The sequence below is a fragment of the Oncorhynchus nerka genome, linkage group LG25 (assembly GCF_034236695.1).
Source record: "Oncorhynchus nerka isolate Pitt River linkage group LG25, Oner_Uvic_2.0, whole genome shotgun sequence".
NCBI classification, from domain to species: domain Eukaryota; kingdom Metazoa; phylum Chordata; class Actinopteri; order Salmoniformes; family Salmonidae; genus Oncorhynchus; species Oncorhynchus nerka.
The window spans coordinates 34,490,958-34,516,106 of NC_088420.1; the positions used below are offsets into that span (position 1 = coordinate 34,490,958).

Consider the following 25,149-nt stretch of genomic DNA (forward strand, 5'->3'; position numbering starts at 1 on the left):
AACACAACAATAATGAGGCTATATACAGGGTGTACCGGTAGCGAGTTAGTGTGCGGGGGTACAGTTTAGTTGAGGTCATTTGTGTATGTAGGTAGGGGTGAAGTGACTAATAAACAGCGAGTAGCAACAGTGTACAAAACAAATGGGGAAGTGGGGTGTCATTGTAAAGTCTGGTGGTTTTGTGGTGCCCTCTTCACAACTGTCTTGGTGTGTTTGGGCCGTGATAGTTCGTTGGTGATGTGGATACTAAGGAACTTGAAACTCTCGACCCGCCCTGCTACAGCCCCGTCGATATTAATGGGGGCCTGTTCGGCACACCTTTTCCTGTAGTCCACAATCAGCTCCTTTGTCTTGCTCACATTGAGGGAGAGGTTGTTGTCCTGACACCACACTGCGAGTTCTCTGACCTCCTCCCTATAGACAGGCTCATTGTTGTCGGTAACACTGTTGTGTCGTCAGCAAAATAATGATGGTGTCGGAGTTGTGTGTTGGCCACGCAGTCATGGGTGAACAGGGAGTACAGGAAGGGACTAAGTACACACCCCTGAGGGGCCCCAGTGTTGAGGATCAGTGTGGTAGATGTGTTGTTGCCAGCCCTTAGCAACCGGGGGCCATCAGAAAGTCCAGGATCCAGTTGCAGAGGGAGGTGTTTAGTCCCAGGGTCCTTAGCTTAGTGATGAGTTTCGTGGGCACTATGATGTTGAACGCTGAGCTGTAGTCAATGAACAGCATTCTCACATACAGTAGGTATTCCTTTTGTCCAGATGGGAAAGGGCAGTGTGGAGCGCAATTGAGATTGCATCATCTGTGTATCTGTTGTGGTGGTATGCAAATTGGAGTGGGTCCAGGGTGTCCGGGAGGATGCTGTTGATGTGAGCCATGACCAGCCTTTCAAAGCACTCCATGGCTACAGACGTGAGTGTTACGGGTCGATAGTCATTTAGGCAGGTTACCTTTAGTTCCTGTGCCAAAGAACACTATGGTGGTCTGCTTGAAACATGTTGCTATTACAGACTCGGCCAGGGAGAGTTGAAAATGTCAGAAGTGTGAAGACACTTAACAGTTGGTCCGCGCATGCTTTGAGTACATGTCCTGGTAATCCGTCTGGCCCCGCTGCTTTGTGAATGTTGACCTGTTAAGGTCTTGCTCACATCGGCTATCGAGAGCGTTATCACACAGTCATCCAGAACAGCTGGTGCTCACTGTTGCTTGCCTCGAAGCGAGCATAAAAGGCATTTAGCTCATCTGGTAGGCTCGCGTCACTGGGCAGCTCGCTTCTGGGTTTCCCTTTGTAGTCCGTACTAATTTTGTAGTCCGTAAAAGCCCTGCCACATCAGAGCCGGTGTAGTAGGTTTCAATCTTAATCCTGTATTGACACTTTGCTTGTTTGATGGATTGTCTAAGGGCATAGCGGGATTTCTTACAAGTGTCCGGATTAGTGTCCCGCTCCTTGAAAGCTTCATCTCTAGCCTTTAGCTCAATGCGGATGTTGCCTGTATTCCATAGCTTCTGTTTGGGATGTGTACGTACAGTCACTGTGGGGACGACGTCGCCGATGCACTTATTGATGAAGCCGATGACTGAGGTGGTCCCGGAACATATTCCAGTCTGTGCTAGCAAAACAGTCCTGTAGTAGCATCCAGGTCATCTGACCACTTCCGTATTGAGAGAGTCACTGGTACTTCCTGCTCTAGTTTTTGCTTGTAAACAGGAATCAGAAGGATATAGTTATGGTCAGATTTGCCAAATGGAGGGCGGGGGGGAGCTTTGTATGCATATCTGGGTGTGGAGTAAAGGTGGTCTAGAGCTTTGTTTCCTCTGGTTGCATATGTGACATGCTGGTAAAAATTTGGTTAAACTATTTTTATGTTCGCCTGCAATAAAGTCCCCGGCCACTAGGAGCGCCACTTTTGGATAAGCATTTTGTTGTTTTCTTTTTGGCCTTATAGAGTTGGTTGAGTGCGGTCTTAGTGTCAGCATTGGTCTTTGGTGGTAAATATACTGCTACGAATAATGTAGATGAGAACTCTCTTGGTAGGTAGTGGGGTCTACAGCTTATCATAAGGTTCTCTACCTCAGGTGAGCAATACTTCTTTAATATTAGACATTGCGCAACAGCTGTTATTGACAAATAGACACCCCCCCGCCCCTCATCTTACCAGACATAGCTTCTTCTCTGTTATCCATGTTGTCGTTCAGCCACGACTCAGTGAAACATAAGATATTTGTTTTTATTGTCCCATTGTTTGGATAATTGTAGGTCATCAATTTTATCTTCCAATGATTGCATGTTATCCATTAGAACAGATGGCAGTGGGAGTTTACTCTCTCGCCTACGCATTCTTAGAAGGCAGCCAAACCTGCGCCCCCTTTTCCTTCGTCTTTTCTTCACGCAAATTACCGGGATTTGGACCTGTTCCCGGGAAAGCAGTATATCCTTCTCGTCGGACGCGTTAAAGGAAAAAGCTTCTTGCAGTTCGTGGTGAGTAATCGGTATTCTGATGGCCAGAAGTTATTTTGGGGTCATAAGAGGAGACGGTAGAAGCAACATTATGTACAAAATAAGTTACTAACAATGCAAAAAACCTAACAAAATAGCATAGTTGGTTAGGAGGATGTAAAACATTCAGGAGACAGGTTAAAGAAGGATTTATAAGCCTTGAGACAATTGAGACATGGATTGTATAAGTGTGCCCTTCAGAGGGTGAATGGGCAAGACAAAATATTTAAGTGACTTTGAACGGGGTATGGTAGTAGATGCCAGGCGCACGGTTTGTGTCAAGAACTGTAGAGTCCATGCTCTTTGAGGCCACTAAGCCCATGAAACTGGTCCGCAAGATTGTTAATATTATGCTAAGCAAATTCCATGTCATCAGATAAGACCTTGTGTACCTCTGATATTCTATCATAGCCTCTCTTTCACACAGGTACATGTTTGTTTTCTTTTTTTGTCAGTGTCATTCAGTAAAACAAAAATGCATCCCTTGCTGCTGCTCAAATGGGCTTCTTCCCTTCTCTCACTTCCTTGGCTGCTCTCTCAAGAACCTCAAGGGGAGCTAAACCCCAGCTTGTTTTACGTTTGTATTCACAGCGCATGATGATGTATGCTCTGTCAATAAAAATGTATGACACATTGCCAAAAAATACTATTATGCAACAAAATGTAATCATCATTTGTATGGGGTATGGTGGCCATTGGCTCAATGCTAGAGGACAGATGGCTCCACCCATATGGATCGCGAGAGAGCGAGCCACGGAGAGAGAGAGAGCCAGAGAGAGAGAGCCACGGAGAAAGAGCGAGCCAGGGAGAGCAAGTGAGTGAAAGAGCCATTGAGAGCCAGCAAGAGAGAGAGCCAGCGAGCGCCACCGAGGGAGAGGGAGTCACCGAGGGAGAGGGAGTCACCGAGGGAGAGGGAGTCACCGAGGGAGAGGGAGTCACCGAGGGAGAGGGAGCCACCGAGAGAGAGAGAGAGAGAGAGAGAGAGAGAGCAAGAGCCAGGGAGAGAGAGAGCAGAATTAGGCCGATACACGCTAATGATCACAATCCAGAAAAGAGACTTTAAATTCTACACCACCTAGAAGGAACCGATTCCCAAACCTTCCATAACAAAGCCATCACCTACAGAGAAGAGTACCCTACGCAAGATGGTCCTGAGGCTCTGTTCACAAACACAAACAGACCCAACAGAGCCCCAGGACAGCAACATAATTGGACTCAACCAAATCATAAGAAAACAGAAAGATAATTACTTGACACATTGGAAAGGATTAACAAAAAAACTAAGAACTGGAATGCTATTTGGCTCTAGTACACAGTGGCAGAATACCTGACCACTGTGAGTGACCCAAACGTAAGGAAAGCTTTGACTATGTACATACTGTGAGCATAGCCTTGCTATTGAGAAAAATGAGGTGGAAACTGATCTGCACTTCCTAACCTGCCAAATGTATGACCATTTTAGAGAGACATGTTTCCCACAGATTACACAGATCCAGAAAGAATTAGAAAACAAACCCAATTTTGATGAACTCCCATATCTACTGGGAGAGATATCTGTGTTCCATCACAGCAGAGAGATTTGTGACCTGTTGACACGAGAAAAGGTCAACCAGTGAAGAACAAACACCATTGTAAATACAACCAAACCTGTTTAACTATTTGCATATCGTTACAACACTGTATATATAGACATAATATGACATTTGAAATGTCTTTATTCTTTTGGAACTTTTGTGATTGTTAATGTTACTGTTCATTTTTATTGTTTATTTCACTTTTGTTTATTATCTACGTCACTTGCTTTGGCAATGTTAACATGTGTTTCCCATGCCAATAAAGCCCTTCAATTGAATTGAGAGCGAGCGAGTGAGTGAGAGCGCCACACACACACACACACACACACACACACACACAGAAAGACATAACTGACACGCTCTATGAGGAAACACAGGCCACATGCTAATGCTTTGATGGACAAGACATTTAAATATAACAGATACCTTAGATTATTGGTGCAAAATGGAACTGTATATTCCAACTGAAGCCTTGATGGAAGTGTATTGAAATAGTCATTCCTGTTGTGGCCAGACAGGGGACAGGTTGCTACATGGTTGCTATCAAGCATTAGTGAGGCCTGACAATAAGTATTCATTTGGACTTTATTTAGGCCTGCACTATGTCCTGTTTATTGTTTTGTATATAAATTGTTCATATTGTAATAATTAAAAACCACTCAGTGAAAGTTGCTCTTTCATTTTCAAAGCAGTTTATTAATGACACATTGTGGATCCCTCTGCTATGTTGATGCAATATTCTGAGAAATGTGCATGTTTATTGACGTCTTTGTTTCTGTTAATATGTCACCACTGACTATAATGATGAATGGTTGAGGCTGTTCCATTTCATATGTTAGCAAATGTCTTGGATTGCTACAAACTAATCTTGTTTAGCTCCTCTGAGTCCATTCATCTAAGTAAAGTGTTTATGTTGTATCCCTGCTGATGGTTTACATTTTTTCACCTAGCAGGCATTCTTCTCTGAAGCAACTTTCAAGACAGAAAAAGCTGCATTACTCTCTAGCTTGAACTCAGTGTAAAGTACACTCTTTCTTTTCTCTCTTCTGTCTCCTTCTCTCCTCTAGGCCAGAGATGACATACTGAACGGCTCCCACCCTGTTTCGTTTGATAAAGCCTGTGAGTTTGCTGGAATTCAGGCTCAGATCCAGTTTGGACCCCATGTCGAACACAAACACAAGCCTGGATTCCTAGAGTAAGTCCTCTTATCAGATATCATTAACAACACTATACTGTACTTTCCAACACTACTATTCTTTTAGACACTCTGTCTCAATCCTCCCATCCTAGTTTAGATGCAATCCTTCTCTTTGGGATACCCATTTGAGTGCATGCAATAATGTTAACACTTGAAAAATGTAGGTGCTGAGGTAAGAATGATCTCAAGTGTGAAAGCATGTTTTGGAAAGGGAAATACCTCATGAGTGTACATTTGTAAAATGTGATTTATCTCATAGCCTGAAGGAGTTTCTACCCAAAGAGTACATCAAGCAGAGAGGGTCGGAGAAGAAAATATTTGTGGTATGTTGTAAGCGTATGGATTTATATGTTATCAAAGGGAAATTAAAAAAGCTGTGAATTAAAATCAATAATTTTCAGAACATTTGAAAATTTTAAGTCTCTGAAAAGTTCATATTGCTGCACCTATTTCCCTCTGACCCGCAGGATCACAAAACCTGCGGAGAAATGACGGAGATTGAGTCTAAAGTGAAGTATGCGAAACTAGCACGGTCCCTTCCGACATATGGGGTCTCCTTCTTCCTGGTGAAGGTAAGACATAACAAGAGAGGATTGTGTTCTCCAACAGGAAGTCAACTGAAGGATTTACAATGTAAATACAGCTGACTGCAAGGTAAAGATTAGCCTTGAGAGCTGTGTGTATGCGAGCGAGAGCGAGTGAAAGAGAGTGGGTGAGAGAGAGAGATGAGGAGAGGGAGTTGGGAGTTTTAAGAGCATGATAAATAATACATTTTAGCAGCACTCTCTCACACAGCAACCACAGCCAAAAACATAGATATACTGTAGGTAATGCACAATTTGGAAGTTTATTGCAACCTTTCATTTGTTATTTGTCACTCTTAAACGAGCTCAGTGTTTCCAGAACAAGCTTTTCATAACTGTAAGGCTCCTAAATATGATATTGAAGCAATTCAGCCTGTCTGTGATGGTGGGACTACAGCCAATAAAACCTCTCTGACAGGTCACCTGTGCTGTGAGTCCCAGACCAGAAGATGTTACAAAACCTCACCCACCTGCTATGTCTGAAATAAAAGGTTACAGATTTAAGATCATTTCTCTAACATGTCAAACCCATTAAGATTTCAAAATCTGACTTCCTGAGTTGTATACACTGTGAACAACTTCTTGAGTAAGCAAAGACGAACAATTGGAATAGTTCTCTAAACATAGCTACCATGATAATCAACATAATGTTATCTGACCTTGGATGAATAACAATGAGTCTGTACACGTTGCTCTAAAGCGGTTCCCTTGTTCCTGTCAAGGAGCTATACTTTTAGAACCTGACAATAAAAGTATTTGCCTGGAGACGTGAAAAGGTATTTTTCAACTCCCCGGTCCCCCTAACCGTTAATTGTGCGTAGTGTTCAGCATTGCTGGAGTGGAGCCAACAGTCGGCTTATGCTCTGAAGTGAGGCATAATGGATGGTGTGTGGGTAGAGAGGGGGAGGGCACTAGAGCCAGGCAGAGTGCTGCTGTTGGTGGAAGTGCCATCCTGACGAACTGACAGCCAGGCTGAGGCTCCCTTAGCAACAGAGGCCTGGGGAAGGAGGGACTGGGGAAGGCCTGTTCAGCAAAACAGCAGGGAGTCCCGGTTAAACAAGCCTGAACTCTGCAAGGTCACTCCCCATCAACCCTCCTCCTCCACTAGGGCTTCTGACTCAGGACAGACAAACAGAACAGAGCATGTGTGCTATCTATGGCACGCAGTGCTGCTCCGCTGCGGTTTTAATTTCTCTGAATAAAAAGATGCCCCCAGTGAGTCATCTGTGTAGGTGTTTAACACCTATGGAAATATTGTCTTATGTCTTGTCTGTTAGGAAAAGATGAAAAGCAAGAATAAGCTGGTCCCTCGGTTACTGGGGATAACCAAGGAGTCGGTGATGCGGGTAGAAGAGAAGACTAAAGACGTGGTTCAGGAGTGGCCCCTAACCACGGTGAAGAGATGGGCTGCTTCTCCCAAGAGCTTCACCCTGGTATGAACTGCCCTCCGTCTACTCCAATCCCACGTTCACAGGAACACATTCCACTCTCTTGACCTCTCTTCTGTCCCTCCCATCTCCATATAGCAACAGAAATAACTGCGAAATAGTATGCGTTGTTGTTACTACCTCTAATCCACAGTGTTATTGTGCTTTCTTGTTAATAAGCAGTTCTTGTATATATTAGACTGTGTATATATACAAGTGATTTTACTGGAAGAATGTGAAGCACTTGGATGTTTTATTCATTTGAGTGCTTTTTCAATTTAGTATTTTGTTTGTTGTCAACATTGCTGTTTTTTGTTTCGTCTCGCTTTATTAAGCCAGACCTCACTCAACGGAATAACCCATTTAAAGATTAATAAGAAGTGCAACATACTCAAAGGTGCATTTGCCAACATTGATTTGAATGATATATTACTTTTCTGTCTCACATAGGCAGCCTTTGAAGTGTGTGATATTGATATTGAAAATGTGTATTTCTCATATTTAATCAGCTCTTTGAGGACTGCAATTCGTAGTGGAAGGGAGTCAAAGTGTGTCTGTTCATTCGGAGAAGGAATGGTAAAGGTGTTGCCAACATACCTTTAGTCCATTCTAAGCTTCTTTCTCAGTACTCCCACATCTTTCTATGCTTGTGTGGATGGAAATAAACTTTGTGAACTTAGAGCACAGCATGGCAAAGAGCTGTGGCATGTGAAAGTAGAAGGCCCTGGTTCAACCTTGACCTCTGAGAAAGCTGCTGTACTCTCCATACGACATACACACACTTCTCCATTTCCTAGAGGTATCACCAGGTGGACCTGTGCTATAACTTCAGTATCTCTCCTGACTAACTGCTTGTATGCTGCAGGACTTTGGGGAGTACCAGGAGAGTTACTACTCTGTTCAGACCACAGAGGGGGAACAGATCTCTCAGCTAATTGCAGGATACATCGACATCATCCTCAAAAAGGTAAATCAAGACAAACCAGAGATGACCAAACCAGAAATGACACTTCCCAAGTACTTTATTTTCTTTATTATGACATTCCCTTCCACAGAAGCAGAGTAAGGATCGTTTTGGCTTGGAGGGAGATGAGGAGTCCACCATGCTGGAGGAGTCAGTCTCTCCAAAGAAGTAAGAAAGGTTCATAATGCACATGGTCTTAATAAGGTGCAGTCCTATTCACGTTGAGAATGCTGACCAGCCATATTCAGAGACTACAGGCTAGTTCCTCATTCCTCATGTGAATGTAAACCTTAGTTTAATTGTGGCATATAATCACATTTCTGCCTGCCATGCATTACAGCCCTGAGAAAAAGAAACATAAAAGGAGTTAAACTGAATTTACCTATAACATACTGTATAGTATATGTGAGATTAACGTGTTCTCTGAAACACTATCCTAGAATTCCCTCTGTCCCTCTCCTTCAGGAATGTAGTAACTATCCTTGTACTCCCGAGTGGCGCAACGGTCTAAGGCACTGCATCTCAGTACTAGAGGTGTCACTACAGACCCTGGTTCGATCCCGGGCTGTATCACAACCAGCCGTGATTGGGAGTTCCTTAGGGCGGCGCACAATTGGCCCAGTGTCATCCGGGTTAGGGTTTGGCCAGGGTAGGCCGTCATTGTAAAATATGAATTTGTTCTTAACTGACTTGCCTAGTTAAATAAGAAATGTTAGCTTTTCATTATTCCTAACCTCCATAAGAAAAAGACCCCAGAGCAAGACGGTTATATTATTCTGCAAAAAACCCACAAAATCATCAGGAAGATATCGTGTTCTTGGAAGTATTTGTCTTTTATATTTTTTGATCCCGGTTGCCTAGTTTTCCTCCTGGCCTGCAGCCAGACTCCTAAAGACTCCATAATACAGATGGACTCTTGTCCTGTTACGCCGAATCCAGACACCGGTTGTTATTGGAAACCTGTTTGTCTCATAGCGGATCCTGCTGTGATAGACACTGGGCATCATATCACTCCCTGCTGTTTAGGTGCGAATGGACTCATGTTTTTGTTCTCAGCACAGAACATAATTGCTGCCTCTCAAAATAAGCAGTAATTAACCAATAGTGAGTGTGGCATCTGTTTACAAGGGCAGGAAAACAGTGCTTTTCATGTCTTTCAGTGCCTATCGTCGCTAACTCACTATAAAGGTTTTGGTACTACTGTCCCATTGTTAGGGAGAAAATACTGAGCATCAACTTCAACCTTGTCAGAGGTTGTCTTGTAAAGGTCTGAATCTCTCTCTCTCTCTTTCCATCACTCTTTCCATCTCTCTCTCTCTCTGTCTCTGTCTCTGTCTCTCTCTGTCTCTTTCTCTCTCTCTCTCTCTCTCTCTCTATCCTTCCCTCATCCAGGTCCACCATCCTACAGCAGCAGTTCAACAGGGTGGGTCGTGTGGAGCATGGTTCGGTAGCACTGCCAGGTATCATCCGCTCTGGGTCCATCGGCTGCCCTGACAACACCTTCAACATGGGCACCATGCCCTCTGCCCAGCAGCAGATCACCACAGGGCAGATGCACAGAGGACACATGCCCCCACTGGTGAGCATGCCCCTGGCACCCATGCCAGTGACACACAGTAGGAGCCGTGATGTGCAGAGAACCTTGCCTACACCATCACTAACTATGATCTTTGTTTGTGTATAAAAATCTGTACTTTCTGTGTGTGCAGTTGAAGTCGGAAGTTTACATGCGTTTAGATTGGAGTCATTAAAACTTGTTTTTCAACCACTCCACAAATTTCTTGTTAAAAACTATAGTTTTGGCAAGTCGATTAGGACATCTACTTTGTGTATGACACAAGTAGTTTTTTCAACAATTGTTTACAGACAGATTATTTCACTTATAATTCCCTGTATCACGATTCCAGAGGGTCAGACGTTTACATACACTAAGTTGACTGTGCCTTTTAAACAGCTTGGAAAATTCCAGAAAATGATGTCATGGCTTTAGAAGCTTCTGATAGGCTAATTGACATCATTTGAGTCAATTGGAGGTGTACCTGTGGATGTATTTGAAGGCCTACCTTCAAACTAAGTGCCTCTTTGCTTGACATCATGGGAAAATCAAAAGAAATCAGCCAAGACCTCAAAAACATTTGTAGACCTCCACAAGTCTGGTTCATCCTTGGAAGCAATTTCCAAATGCCTGAAGGTACCACGTTCATCTGTACAAAAAATAATACAAAAGTATAAACACCATGGGACCACGCAGCCATCATACCGCACAGGAAGGAGACGCGTTCTGTCTCGTAGAGATGAACATACTTTGGTGCGAAAAGTGCAAATCAATCCCAGAACAACAGCAAAGGACCTTGTGAAGATGCTGGAAGAAACGGGTACAAAAGTATCTATATCCACAATAAAACGAGTTCCTATATCGACATAATCTGAAAGGCCGCTCGGCAAGGAAGAAGCCTCTGCTCCAAAACCGCCATAGAAAAGCCAGACTACGGTTTGCAACTGCACATGGGGACAAAGATCATACTTTTTGGAGAAATGTTATCTGGTCCGATGAAACGAAAATATAACTGTTTGGCCATAATGACCATTGTTATATTTAGAGGAAAAAGGGGGACTCTTGCAAGCCGAAGAACACCATCCCAACCATGAAGCACGGGGGTGGCAGCATCATGTTGTGGGGGTGCTTTGCTGCAGGAGGTACTGGTGCACTTCACAAAATAGATGGTATCATGAGGCAGGAAAATTATGTGTATATATTGAAGCAACATCTCAAGACATCAGTCAGGAAGTTAAAGCTTGGTCACAAATGGGTCTTCCAAATGGACAATGACCCCAAGCATACTTTCAAAGTTGTGGCAAAATGGCTTAAGGACAACAAAGTCAAGGTATTGGAGTGGCCATCACAAAGCCCTGACCTCAATCCTATAGAACATTTGTGGGCAGAACTGAAAAAGCGTGTGCGTGTAAGGAGGCCTACAAACCTGACTCAGTTACATCAGCTCTGTCAGGAGGAAGTGGCCAAATTTCACCCAACTTATTGTAGGAAGCTTGTGGAAGGCTACCCAAAACATTTTACCCAAGTTAAACAATTTAAAGTGAATGCTACCAAATACTAATTGAGTCTATGTAAATGTATTTGGTTAAGGTGTATGTAAATTTCAGACTTCAACTGTATGTATTGTCAGAGCTTGGCCCAGCAGGCCCTGATGGGGACCATTAACACCAGTATGCAGGCGGTGCAGCAGGCCCAGGCTGATCTGGGGGAGGTAGATAACCTGCCGCCACTGCTACCCAAAACATTTTACCCCAATTTAAAGTGAATGCTGCAAATACTAATTAGTCATTTTATTTCCCAAATGTATTTAAACAATTTATGGTGAATGATCTGGGGAGAGTAGATAACCTGCCGCCACTGGGCCAGGACATGGTGAGTTCCCACCTCCCATTTACTAGACTAATCCCCCTTTATACACAACAGCCACTAAATCTCACCATTCAAAACTTTTCCAATACTCAGAATCTTTTGGTCCATGCATTCTGGTCAGTGAAGATTAATTTGTTATTTTAGTGTGTTTTTGGAAAATATATTAAATTATTAATCCCATTGAATGTATTTATTTTTTTAAAGATGCAATTTTGGCGTTTTCCCTCTGTATTGATTTGTTAAGTGTAGAGATACTCAGTTTTTTTTAAAGTCCATTTGAACTCCCATGTTCCACGTGTAATTAGGTGGTGGAAATTGACTGTTGACTGAAATTGACTAAATATGGAAGATGTACTTTAAAGCTTGAGACTGGTGCTTCAAAAGCTGTAGGAGTTGTGAAGAAGCGCTAGTCCTTTAATCACTGATAGTAAAGTTTATCTGGGTTGAAAATCTCCTACTGTGATGAAAGCCAATACCCATCCTTCTCCCTCTCCTGAAAGGCGTCCAGAGTTTGGGTTCAGAACAAAGTGGATGAGTCCAAACATGAAATCCACTCTCAAGTAGATGCCATAACCGCCGGAACGGCGTCTGTGGTCAATCTTACAGCAGGTGAGTGCAAGAGGTTACCTAGGGACATTTTGAGTTGTCTGTTATTTTTGCACTGGAATCCTTTTCTGACAAAAGGCCTCTAGTCCTCTAGCTTGAGAGAAAAAATAATAGGCGCTCATCTTCAAGGGCAAAATCCATAGGGATAGAATCAATACACACATTTTCCTAGCCAATGTGGAACGCCCAGAGAGGAGGGGCTCTGAGTTCCCTTTACATAATGGAGCATTTACCATTTGCCATAATACATTTTTCCATTGATGGAATAAATAGTTAGCGTGTTGTCTTGAATCTGAACTGGCTGGCAGCCTCTCCCTGCCTTCTGGCTGGAGCTGTGCCATGCTGCTCCACACTGCTCCCTGCCAGCCGTTCGATAAGTTTTCATCTTTCCCAGCCATCTGTTGGATGGCACTGAGGCTCCCTGTTATCATCCAGTAGAACCTTTTACCTCTCCACAAATAACTATCACTTCTCTCTTTCTCTGTACTTATCTCCGCTGTACCATATCCAATGTGTTTTCATTATGATAGTGACACGGATGTGTGTATTATAACACCACCCAGGTTGCTGATTTGTGGTTTGGGCTGAGAGAGAAGAGACGGTGTCAGAGGTAGAGCAGAAGGCACTGGAAAGGGTTAACAAGGACTTTCTCTCTTCCCTAGGTGACCCCACAGACACAGACTACACAGCGGTGGGTTGTGCTATCACCACCATCTCCTCCAACCTGACAGAGATGTCTAGGGGGGTGAAGCTGCTGGCAGCGCTGGTGGAGGACCAGGTGGGCAGCGGGCAGAACCTGATGGGAGCTGCCAGGACCCTGACAGGGGCCGTCTCTGACCTGCTCAGGTCTGTGGAGCCAGCGGCTGGAGAGGTACAGACACAACACAGCACTGTTCTACCCATCACATCTGTTCTATTCTCATATATTGATGTGTACTGCCTTTTTAACAAATCCACTAGTCTGTTTCTATAGTATGTTTTCTAAAATGGTTGAAGGACACAATAATTATGTGTCCTGTAGATATAATCACTGGGAGCTGTTTTGATTTGTGATGTGAACTGTGTCTGAGAGCAGCCAAGTGCTGTGATTGGTCTGTGTTGCCGCGGTGGGGTCAGTGTTGTGAACGTGGTGATGTCATCCTCTCCCATTCAGCCCAGACAGACGGTGCTGACTGCAGCAGGAAGTATAGGCCAGGCCAGCGGGGACCTGCTGCGTCACATGGGGGAGGGCGAGACTGACGAGAGGTTTCAGGTTGGTCTGCACTTTACTCTGTTTCTATAGCTCCGCTGCCAAACAGGAAAACACGCTGGTTCCCAGTTCCTGTTTAAAGCTGCACACACACTTATGTAACGGTATCAGGCTTTGTTTTCTTTAGCTATTGTAATTGAGTGGACAGCAAATCCCTCACTAGAGAAAGCCGGTATTTTCTACTGTTTCTGCATACTGACTATGCAGCTATATAGCTACCAGAGTTGAGACCACATAATGGAAATGTCCTTATTCAGTCCGTCCAATCACGTTTTCTTAGCTCTGCTGTGGCTCAGTGAGTGACGGTGATGAATGTCTTTCAGGACATTCTGATGAGCCTGGCCAAAGCAGTGGCCAACGCAGCTGCCATGATGGTTCTCAAGGCCAAGAACGTGGCCCAGGTGGCAGAGGACACGGTGCTACAGAACCGAGTGATTGCAGCTGCTACTCGGTGTGCCCTGTCCACTTCACAGTTGGTGGCCTGCACCAAGGTACTGCTCCAACTGACACCCACACCCCAGTTCCCCGTCTCCTGTAGCCATGGAGGACAGCTCAGGACAAGGAATGGTGAAGGAGAAGAGCTGGCTTACTGAACTGAAATGGCTGTTTGTTTGATTTCTTGATTTCCGGCACAGACTATATCCTATTCTAAATGAGTTATGTCAAGAATAGGATTATCAGTCTTGTACACACAAGCATTTCGCTACACTCGCATTAACATCTGCTAACCACGTGTATATGACAAATACATTTAATTTGATGTGTCCCGAGGCCAGTGGTCAACAACCTCCAAAGCATTCCTAATTGCTCACCAAACATTTCTTTAAGAAACCCACGATAAAGCCTTGCATTCCTATTTCGTCTCGCGCTGTTGGTGGTAGGTGCACCAAATTCAGCTACCGGGTAGGCGAAGTGTTCCCATTTTGAACCATTTCATGTGTCTGAAGTTAATTAATTCTGCCTTCCTCGTGGGCCCCGAGAGCAAATCAAGTGCATCTATTGGTCTACCACTGGCCAATCTGATCTGGGGAGAGCAGAGTGATGTTGAGAGGCGGACCCTCTGCTACTCTCTCCCTCTGCTGAGAGTCACCATCAGATGCATTGCAGGAACAAGCCCAGTTAAATAAAAATATAAAAGCAACTTATTTAAATGTATGCTCACTCAGCTGTGCCTCACAATTAATACAACAACTGATCTATTATTGGTGTGATCAAATACGTTTTGAAATATAATTTTTAAATGGTCTATGAAGAACAGCAATGCAATGGCAGGGCAATTCAACCATAGCCAATATGTAATAGTGATAATGTATTGAGCGTATAGCCTACCGCACAAACCTCATTGCTAAAGAACTGTTTTTAATAGGTTAATGTTGCATAGGCTTTTTATTTTATTTTATTATCTGAGTGATATACAGTGGGGCAAAAAAGTATTTAGTCAGCCACCAATTGTGCAAGTTCTCCCACTTAAAAAGATGAGGCCTGTAATTTGCATCATAGGAAGAAAAAAAATCCAGAAACAAAATTGTAGACCTGCACCAGGCTGGGAAGACTGAATCTGCAATAGGTAAGCAGCTTGGTTTGAAGAAATCAACTGTGGGAGCAATTATTAGGAAATGGAAGACATACAAGACCACTTATCATCTCCCTCGATCTGGGGCTCCACGCAAGATCTCATCCCGGAATCCCAGAACCACACGGGGGGACCTAGTGAATGACCTGCAGAGAGCTGGGATCAAAGTAACAAAGCCTACCATCAGTAACACACTACTCCGCGAGGGACTCAAATCCTGCAGTGCCAGACGTGTCCCCATGCTTAAGCCAGTACATGTCCAGGCCCGTCTGAAGTTTGCTAGAGAGCATTGGATGATCCAGAAGAAGATTGGGAGAATGTCATATGGTCAGATGAAACCAAAATATAACTTTTTGGTAAAAACTCAACTCGTCGTGTTTGGAGGACAAAGAATGCTGAGTTGCATCCAAAGAACACCATGCCTACTGTGAAGCATGGGGGTGGAAACATCATGCTTTGGGGCTGTTTTTCTGCAAAGGGACCAGGACGACTGATCCGTGTAAAGGGAAGAATGAATGGGGCCATGTATCGTGAGATTTTGAGTGAAAACCTCCTTCCATCAGCAAGGGAATTGAAGATGAAATGTGGCTGGGTCTTTCAGCATGACAATGATCCCAAACACACCGCCCGGGCAATGAAGGAGTGGCTTCATAAGAAGCATTTCAAGGTCCTGGAGTGGCCTGGCCAGTCTCCAGATCTCAACCCCATAGAAAATCTTTGGAGGGATTTGAAAGTCCGTGTTGCCCAGCAACAGCCCCAAAACATCACTGCTCTAGAGGAGATCTGCATGGAGGAATGGGCCAAAATACCAGCAACAGTGTGTGAAAACCTTGTGAAGACTTACAGAAAACCTTTTACCTCTGTCATTGCCAACAAAGGCTTTATAACAAAGTATTGAGAAACTTTTGTTATTGACCAAATACGTATTTTCCACCATAATTTGCAAATTAATTCACAAAAAATCCTACAATGTGATTTTCTGGATTTTTTTTTCTCATTTTGTCTGTCATAGTTGAAGTGTAGGCCTCTCTCAACTTTTTAAGTGGGAGAACTTGCACAATTGGTGGCTGACTAAATACTTTTTTGCCCCACTGTATCTTGGTTTGCATTTTGACTCAGAAAGTGATCTTGACTCAAAAAAGGTTGTTGACCATAGCCCTAGGCCTAGCATCTTTAAATGTGTTGTATTTTGAGAGTGGCCACTAGAGATTGACTGTGGACTTTGTTTGTCCAGGTGGTGAGCCCCACCATCAGTTCCCCGGTGTGCCAGGAGCAGCTGGTTGAGGCAGGGAAGCTGGTGGATCGCTCGGTGGAGAACTGTGTCGAGGCCTGTCTGGCGGCCACAGACGAAGGTGAGCTGCTGAAGCAGGTGGGTGCCGCGGCCAACACAGTGAGCCAGGCACTCAGTGACCTGCTGCAGCACGTACGCCACTATGCCAGCTGTGGTGAGCCCATCGGACGTTACGACCAGGCCACAGACACCATCATGACCGTCACTGAGAGCATCTTCACCTCCATGGGTGACGCAGGTGAGCTCTGGGAGAGGGGAGGGGGCAGGTAGGGTTGATAAGGGGAGAGACTGGTGTAGTGCGGAGGGAAGGGAAGTGGTTGATAACAATTTTGGTGGTTATGGTGAGAGAACCTTTCACTCTTTTGATTAATCTTGCAAGTATTTTCACATTCCTGGTCAGTTCTGGCTTCAAGCAGTTTGAGTTTAAAAAGTTTAGCTAGCTATTATCCAAGGACTTAATTCTTACTTACTATCATGGAAGTAGGTACCAGTATCTAGCCTGTGTTTCTTGTCTTTTTTTTTGACTGAGTGGGACCAAAGATGTTGTCAGGTTATGGTTTATATTAACTGACCTTCAAAACTCTGCTGTTGAAATATTTTCAAAGCCTGAAGTATTTGTTATGGTTCGCCGATGAGTCTAAAGAATTCCTAACCCCAGCCAATCCTCAAGGGGTTGTAGAAAACATGTCATTGAAAACCACTACAGAGCTTCAAATCTGGTCTCAATCACTGTTCAATGGGGCTTTGAAACTTAAAAGAAAACATATGACCTGAACATTTTTGGAGGGCTAAAGGGATACTTCGAGATTTTAGCAATGAGGCCCTTTATCTACTTCACCAGTCAGATGAACTTGTGCATATCATTTGTATGTTTCTGTGTCCAGTATGATGGAAGTTAGAGGTCGTTTCGTAAGCCAGTGCTACCTAGCGTTAGCGCAATGACTGGAAGTCTATGGGTATCTGCTGGGGAAGTAGATAAAGGGCCTCATTGCCAAAGTCCCGAAGTATCCCTTTAACATGCTAACTTTAATAAATTATTGTAAAAATAAATTGCAGTAATTCAGCCAAGTATTCTAAAAAGTCCCATTTCACTGACCATTTTGCCTGTAAATACTGCGGGATGTAACGTAGCCTAGATGTCATGTGTTTTATAGTCTTCTCTCTAGGTATGTCTAGCTGTAGGCAAGGTTTTTATAGGCTGACTGGGGAAATATGGTAGCTTCTAAACAGCACTATAGCAGCTTTCTAGTTCTTTTCTGTGCATTTTTGTGAAGGAATAAAGAAATATATATTTTTATAACCAGAGTGGAGAATGCCAAAGGGAAACTACTGTGAGTACGACACCAGAAGGTGAAAAGGAAGCCGTGTAGTGTATTGTGTGAGGCTCAATGAGGGATCAGCATTCAGAGAATAATCTAGGCCATGTTTCTGTGGTGATAGCACAGTGGGGAGGTATTGATGTCTCTCTCTCTTTTCTCTCTGATCGCTCTCTTTCTCTGTGACCGTGTGTAGGGGAGATGGTGCGTCAGGCCAGGGTGCTGGCTCAGGCCACGTCGGACCTGGTCAATGCCATGAGGTCAGACGCTGAGGCTGAGGTTGACGTGGACAACTCTAAGAAGCTGCTAGCAGCAGCTAAACTCCTGGCTGATGCCACGGCCAGGATGGTAGAAGCTGCTAAGGTACTAAGACGGACGACCACTACACTGTACTTATTATAATCCTAGGAAGGATTAGTGTATGCCATTTAGTTTATGATATGTCATATTAGTGTATTATCATTAGTGTCATGTCTGCAACTAAAACTGGAACTCTACTGATATCATTTGATGGAAATGAGATGTTCCTGCTGTAGTCTGAGCCGTTGCGTCTCTTTAGAGCTGAAATAATGAAAGGGCAGCACCAATGGTTCTTAATAAGCCCATGGCGCTGTAGACAAGTATAAATGAGCAGGATATTATCAATGTGAAAACGCCAGGCAAGTGAAACGTGTGACACATTCATCACGAATCCACTGCCGTTACAAAGAAGAAATGGGAATCTTGCTCTGACGGTTTCCTTGGAAACTGTCAGAAAACAGACAGAGCCTAATGCCTCTGCATTTAATATACAGTCACAGTGTTGGGGAAATGTGTAGAGTGCCACTGAGACTATGAGAGCGGTTTTGATATTCCCTTTGCCACTGCAGAACTACGATTGTATTTAGTGGTGTTTTTGCTTGCAAGCAACTAAACGCCACTAAATACAATGGTAGTTCTGCAGTGGCAATGGGAATGGGAATATCAAACCCTCTCTCATTTCTGCCTGCGTGCTTGTGTGTATGTCTGTGTGTGCATGTCTGTGAACAGGGGGCTGCAGCGTACCCAGAGAATGAGGACCAGCAGCAGAGGCTGAGAGAGGCAGCAGAGGGGTTACGCGTTGCCACTAACGCTGCAGCTCAAAACGCCATCAAAAAGAAGCTGGTCAACAGGCTGGAGGTGGGTGGGAGGGACAATGACAGCACATTGTAACCGTTGTGCTACCATTGAGACCCTGTCCTGCTGTAGTTTTGTAGCAATCAGCATTTGCCCTTCTTCACAAACCACAGAAGTCCATCCAACACCATGACACACCATTAAAGAGGAGACCGTGTCAGATAGAACTACCTAGATCTATGTGAAGATGGACGGATCTCCCCCCAAGCCTTGGGAAGTGCATAGCAAAAGGCTCAGATAATTCTGAATTAATTTGCACAAATGAGGCATATTTAGCATATTCTCTACATTATTTATTATCCTGCAACAGAAGATGTGAAGTCCATTAGTTGTGTGAATGAGTTCAAATCGTAGTGTAAAGATTTGGGTTTAGCCCTTAGTATTTCAGTCCCTACTGACAAGACCCTCACTTCAGTCATTTGGAGCTTCCACTGCTCACTAACCCAAGGCTGTAATCAGTTTGTTATCATAGATGCACATCTCTCTCTGTCTCTGTAGCCTGTAGTAGTAATGAGTTACACCCCAAACAGGATACAGAGATAATAAAAAATATTTAGAATGTAATGGGTTTAGGTTAACTGAGAGTACACCTCCACCTGCCAATTCATATGGCTGAAATCTCTCCTACTGATCACCTAAAGCTTTATTTATCTGTTTAGGTTTCAACACATGGCCATGGCATGCTGTGCTCTTGGGAGCATAATACATGTAGTGTGTATGTTTCACCAGCAAGAAAGGAATGCTCTCTCTCTTTCTCGCGCTCTCTCTCTCTCTCTCTCTCTCTGTGTCTCCACCACTCATCTCCATCCTCTCCTCTTGCGTTTTACGTTGTGCTGTCTGTTTGTTTTCCCCAGGACAAAGATAGCATTGTTGTTCAGGTTCTTGTTTCATCCTCCATCCTTCCGCCCACAAAACTTGGAATGTCTTTCCTCTTGCCACTTTCCATTTTAGTTTACACTTCAAAGGAAGTCACCTCTGTGTGGATTAATGGAAGTAGAAAACATGTATTGTACAGTGCTTGTGTATTTTATGAATTGTCAACATTGCATGTTGAGACAATGTAGTACTCGACCCAAAATACAGTAGTATGAAAGGTTCAATGACTTGGATTCTTTTGTCAGGTGGCGATGTCCACTGGGAAATTCTGAAATAACTCTTTAGCTTAGTTTGTGACCGCCCCTATTTAGTTTGATCTTTCTGAGGAGCTCAATCTGATACTGTATACAAGTAGTACACTACCCTCATCTATTTATCTGATGTAAGACATTTACCCACAATAAACCTCTGTCAATATATCTCTCTGTTTCTGGAACAGATTGCTGCTAAGCAGGCTGCGGCTGCTGCTACTCAGACTATCGCAGCTGCCCAGAACGCTGCTGCGTCCAATAAGAACACTGCCTCTCATCAACAACTAGTACACAGCTGCAAGGTACAGTAATAATGACCCACAGCAAACAAGATCACTCTTGGATCACTATGATGAAATACCTACAGATGTAGGATCTTAATTTGACTTATATTGTCATAGCAAAATAATCCTGAAGCAACAGGATTTGAACATTTAGTCCATAATGTGGCTTGATCGGTGGTTAGGCTATTAGCTATTAGGCTACATGAAAATTGCAATACTGTTAATATAATTGTGTGTTAGTATGGGTTTTCAATTAATGTATGTAAATCTCGAAGCTCATCTGCATTTCATGCGTTGCAGAAAAATTCTCAGCAACTAAACAATGATCAAATTAAGATCCTACATTTGTACAGTATTGAACCAATACTATCACTAGCCGGTTGCTATATTGGCAGCATTTATATTGCCGATTTCATTACATTGGTTTAAGCAAATGATATGTGTACTTGTAGGCAGTGGCAGACCACATCCCTCAGCTGGTCCAGGGGATGAGGAGTAACCAGGCCCAACCAGAGGAGCTCAGTTCCCAGCTAGCGCTCATCATGGCCAGCCAGAGCTTCCTACAGCCTGGCAGTAAGATGGTGACGTCTGCAAAGTCAACCGTCCCCACAGTGATGGACCAGGCTGCAGCGATGCAACTTGGCCAATGTGCCAAGAACCTGGCCACCTGCCTAGCTGAGTTGCGGACAGCCACCCAAAAGGTAAGTCCTTTAACCCCCTATCCACAGCTACTGAAGGTCATGTTTTCATACAGCTCAGACATCCTCTGGACTGTGTGAGAAAGGTTTGTGTCTGTGTGCTTCTGCAGGCCCATGAAGCCTGTGGCCCACTGGAGATAGACTATGCCCTCAATGCTGTCCAAACTCTGAGGAGTGAGCTTCAAGATGCCAGGATGGCTGCACACGATGGGCAGCTCAAACCACTTCCTGGGGAATCGGTCAGTACATTAACATAACTAAATCCATATTAGAGCATTTGGAATACAGTGATTTGCGCCAATCATGCAAAGCAAATCTGCGAATGTGTGAGAAGGCGTGACATTGTGCTCATGTGTCGTCCCTACAGCTAGAGAAGTGTGCCCAGGACCTGGGTAGTACCTCCAAGGCTGTTGGCTCCTCCATGGCTCAGCTGCTGACCTGTGCTGCCCAGGGCAATGAGCACTACACAGGTAGGAGTTCAAACAGAGAGAGTGTGCACTGCAAATGATTGAGCAGTACAAGAGCAATGTTTACCTAAACTCAAGGTAGACTCATTCGTTTCTGGGATTTTGGTTAGACAGTGCTAACTGTTCCTAATATCATCTAATACTATAACTAATACTATAATATCATCTAATGTGACGATTAGCTCAAGGGTCCCAGTAAAGCTCTACCAAGTGGGGTGAAAGAGGATAAAGTAGACAGCAGAAACTCTGACAGGCATTCACTTTCCCTCCACCAATAGATGTACAAGTCTAATTAATTTCTTGATTTATTGATGTTATCACTATTGCCTATGAGGGAGGAATAAACCTGATTGGGTTCTGCTGCAAAGCCGGGCATTTTCTTTAGCCTCCATTCTAGCTCCATTTAGTCTCTCAGGAGAATTGATAAAGACACATTTTTGAATAGTGTGTTCTAACAATGGCTTCTCCTGCCCTCTTACTCTCTCTCTTTCTCTCTCTCTCTCATTCATCTTATTTTCACTAGATTTAACATTCCATCAGCAATGGGCTCCACTCGGCTGGATAATGCAATTTGATGCGATTTGCTGCATTCCCGCATCTCTGCTTTGTGTGTAATAAGTAAAGCCCCAATCCCACATGGTGCCTCGTTCTCCTATCTAACTCATTTGTTTTAACAACAGGGGCGCTTTAGGTTGGGCTCACCGTGCTGTTCCTACTGTTCAGTTACACATTACCAACAACTCTTTCTATTCATTCTGAGCACTAAAGCTGCACCCCTGAATGTGTGTATGTACATATTTTTGTGTAAGGACATATTTAGTGAAGGGATAATGAGATTGAAATGAGGTAGGATTCAGCTTGGAGTTTGGCTAGTGAATAAATCATGATGTAGCTAGCCAGAGGCAGAGTAGGTTGTTTAGCTCCATCTTAAAGAACACTAATGAGACACAGTGGGACGTTGACACCAGGTTTTCCATCATTATTTCCTGGACTAGCTTTGTTATTCCAACTCCAACACTTCCACTTCCTTCCTTATCTGTCTGTCTGTTGTGTGCAGGCGTAGCTGCCAGGGAGACGGCCCAGGCCTTGAGGACATTGGCCCAGGCAGCCAGAGGTGTGGCGGCCAGCACCAAGGAACCCCAATCTGCGGCGGCCATGTTGGATTCTGCCCAGTACGTCATGGAGGGATCTGCCATGCTCATCCATGAGGCCCACCAGGCCCTGGTCTCCCCAGGCGACGCAGAGAGTCAGCAAAGGCTAGCACAGGTGAGGAACTTGCTGACTGACTGTATTGACATCTTACTCCTAGACAACTGGGTTCGTGTTCCAAGCACAGTGTTTTCTGTCAGGCTCTTTCCTCTCCTCTGCTGTCTGGCTGATAACCGATTTGTAAACACTGCTACTCTCCATAACAATTATCTACTTTAAGTGTTGCCATTTTCTTTCCTCTGTCTCCTGCTTAGCGATCCTCTCACAGGAACGCTAGCTGCCGGAAAACTGCTTATTTGCAGCAGGGCCCTTTGGGAGATCAACATATTGGTTGGCATATGTCTGTGACAGTAGCATAAATTAGTGACATGGATTGTCGTTCTCCGCTTGCAGGCTGATTTGCATTTGAGATGTTTTTCCTTTTCATAGCTGTGCCCAAGTACTGTGGGAAATTGTTAGAATCTGTAATATCAGCACACTGACAGGCTTATCTGTGCTGTGTTTCAGGTGGCCAGGGCAGTGTCCCACTCTCTGAATAACTGTGTCAACTGCCTGCCTGGCCAGAAGGATGTGGACATGGCCCTGAGAAGCATAGGAGAGGCCAGCAAGAAACTGCTGGTGGACACTGTGAGTCCTGCTGCCAGATGCGCGAGGCTGCAGTTTGGAGTGTTGATATCTTATACACAACCTAAATATAAGGGGTTATAGAAGAGCATGGCAATGCTGTCCTTAACACACATTTTCTAACAAACAAATTCTAACAAACATAAGAACAAATACAATATGGATTATGATCTGCAGCCATTTTTATTTATTTCTCGGGTAACAATTAAGTGCCTGTTTTCAAGTATTGTTTTTAATTAAAATGGTCAAAAAGAAACAAAAATAGCTTCTTAGCGAAGAGAAATTTCTCAAGCAAAAATGTTGCTCGGACTGTCTGGGAGTGGTCTGAGTGGGAAGGGGGGAACTGAAAACTAGCTGTTATTGGCAGTGAGGTTTGGAACGGTCTTTCTTATTGGTCTTTTAACTAATCAGGCAGGCCAAAACACCATCCCAGCAAAACAGGCTTAAATGTCAAGCGCTCTTTTCAAATGCTCTTAAACTAAAAGGGCATTATCATATTTTACACAATTTCACAGTGTTATTCGAATCAAACTTTATTTGTCACATGCGCCGAATACAACAAGTGTAGACCTTACCGTGAAATGCTTACTTACAAGCCCTTAACCAACAGTGCAGTTCAAGAAAGAGTTAAGAAACTATTTACCAAATAAACTAAAGTAAATGATAATTTAAAAAAGTAACACAATAACATAACGAGGCTATATACAGGGGGTATGGGTACCGAGTCAGTGTGCGGGGGTACAGGTTAGTTGAGGTCATTTGTAGATGTAGGTAGGGGTGAAGTGACTATGCAAATCAAATCTAATTTTATTTGTCACATACACATGGTTAGCAGATGTTAATGCGAGTGTAGCGAAATGCTTGTGCTTCTAGTTCCGACAATGCAGTAATAACCAACGAGTAATCTAGCTAACAATTCCAAAACTACTACCTTATACACACAAGTGTAAAGGGATAAAGAATATGTACATAAAGATATATGAATGAGTGATGGTACAGAGCGGCATAGGCAAGATGCAGTAGATGGTATCGAGTACAGTATATACATATGAGATGAGTATGTAAACAAAGTGGCATAGTTAAAGTGGCTAGTGATACATGTATCACATAAAGATGCAGTAGATGATATAGAGTACAGTTTATACGTATACATATGAGATAAATAATGTAGGGTATGTAAACATTATATTAAGTAGCATTGTTTAAAGTGGCTAGTGATATATTTTACATCAATTCCCATTATTAAAGTGGCTGGAGTTGAGTCAGTGTGTTGGCAGCAGCCACTCAAAGTTAGTGGTGGCTGTTTAACAGTCTGATGGCCTTGAGATAGAAGCTGTTTTATGCTACTGTCGAGTAGCAGCAGTGTACAAAAACAAATGGAGTGTAGGGGTCAATGTAATAGACCGGTGGCCATTTGATTATTGTTCAGCAGTCTTATGGCTAGGGGGTAGAAGCTGTTAAGGAGCCTTTTGGTCCTTGCCATGCGGTAGCAGAGAAAACAGTCTATGACTTGGGCGACTGGAGTCTCTGACAATTTTATGGGCTTTCCTCTTTCCTTTCCTTCCAACCTCATATTGTGGAAATATATATTCACAACTGAATGCATTCAACCAAAATGTGTCTTACGCATTTAACCCAACCCCTCAAACACAATCACGTTGATGTATTTTTAAAACGTAAACAAATATTTTGTGATATCCAATTGGTAGTGACAGTCTTGTCACATCGCTGCAACTCCCGTACAGACTCGGGAGAGGCGAACCCGGAAGCCAGCCACACCATTGTGTCAGAGGATACACCTTACAACTGGCGACCGAAGTCAGCGTGCATGCGCCCAGCAGGTCACAAGGAGTTGCTAGAGTGCGATGGGACAAGGACA

At 43.7% G+C, this 25,149-nt stretch overlaps 1 protein-coding gene across 1 annotated transcript in view; it reads left to right on the forward strand.

Moving 5' to 3' along the window:
- Nucleotides 1-25,149, forward strand: part of LOC115109413 (talin-2) — a 146,502-nt gene that overhangs the window by 83,773 nt on the left and 37,580 nt on the right. The window contains exons 7-28 of the mRNA XM_065009751.1: nt 5,142-5,269; nt 5,532-5,595; nt 5,740-5,844; nt 7,134-7,289; nt 8,149-8,250; nt 8,339-8,415; nt 9,640-9,826; nt 11,433-11,524; nt 11,641-11,674; nt 12,172-12,280; nt 12,940-13,148; nt 13,431-13,529; nt 13,850-14,017; nt 16,334-16,628; nt 17,903-18,069; nt 18,736-18,864; nt 20,177-20,290; nt 20,725-20,973; nt 21,081-21,209; nt 21,338-21,440; nt 22,495-22,703; nt 23,154-23,273. Coding sequence (XP_064865823.1) covers nt 5,142-5,269; nt 5,532-5,595; nt 5,740-5,844; nt 7,134-7,289; nt 8,149-8,250; nt 8,339-8,415; nt 9,640-9,826; nt 11,433-11,524; nt 11,641-11,674; nt 12,172-12,280; nt 12,940-13,148; nt 13,431-13,529; nt 13,850-14,017; nt 16,334-16,628; nt 17,903-18,069; nt 18,736-18,864; nt 20,177-20,290; nt 20,725-20,973; nt 21,081-21,209; nt 21,338-21,440; nt 22,495-22,703; nt 23,154-23,273 — 3,045 coding nt within the window. The remainder of the gene's footprint in view (nt 1-5,141; nt 5,270-5,531; nt 5,596-5,739; nt 5,845-7,133; nt 7,290-8,148; nt 8,251-8,338; nt 8,416-9,639; nt 9,827-11,432; nt 11,525-11,640; nt 11,675-12,171; nt 12,281-12,939; nt 13,149-13,430; nt 13,530-13,849; nt 14,018-16,333; nt 16,629-17,902; nt 18,070-18,735; nt 18,865-20,176; nt 20,291-20,724; nt 20,974-21,080; nt 21,210-21,337; nt 21,441-22,494; nt 22,704-23,153; nt 23,274-25,149) is intronic.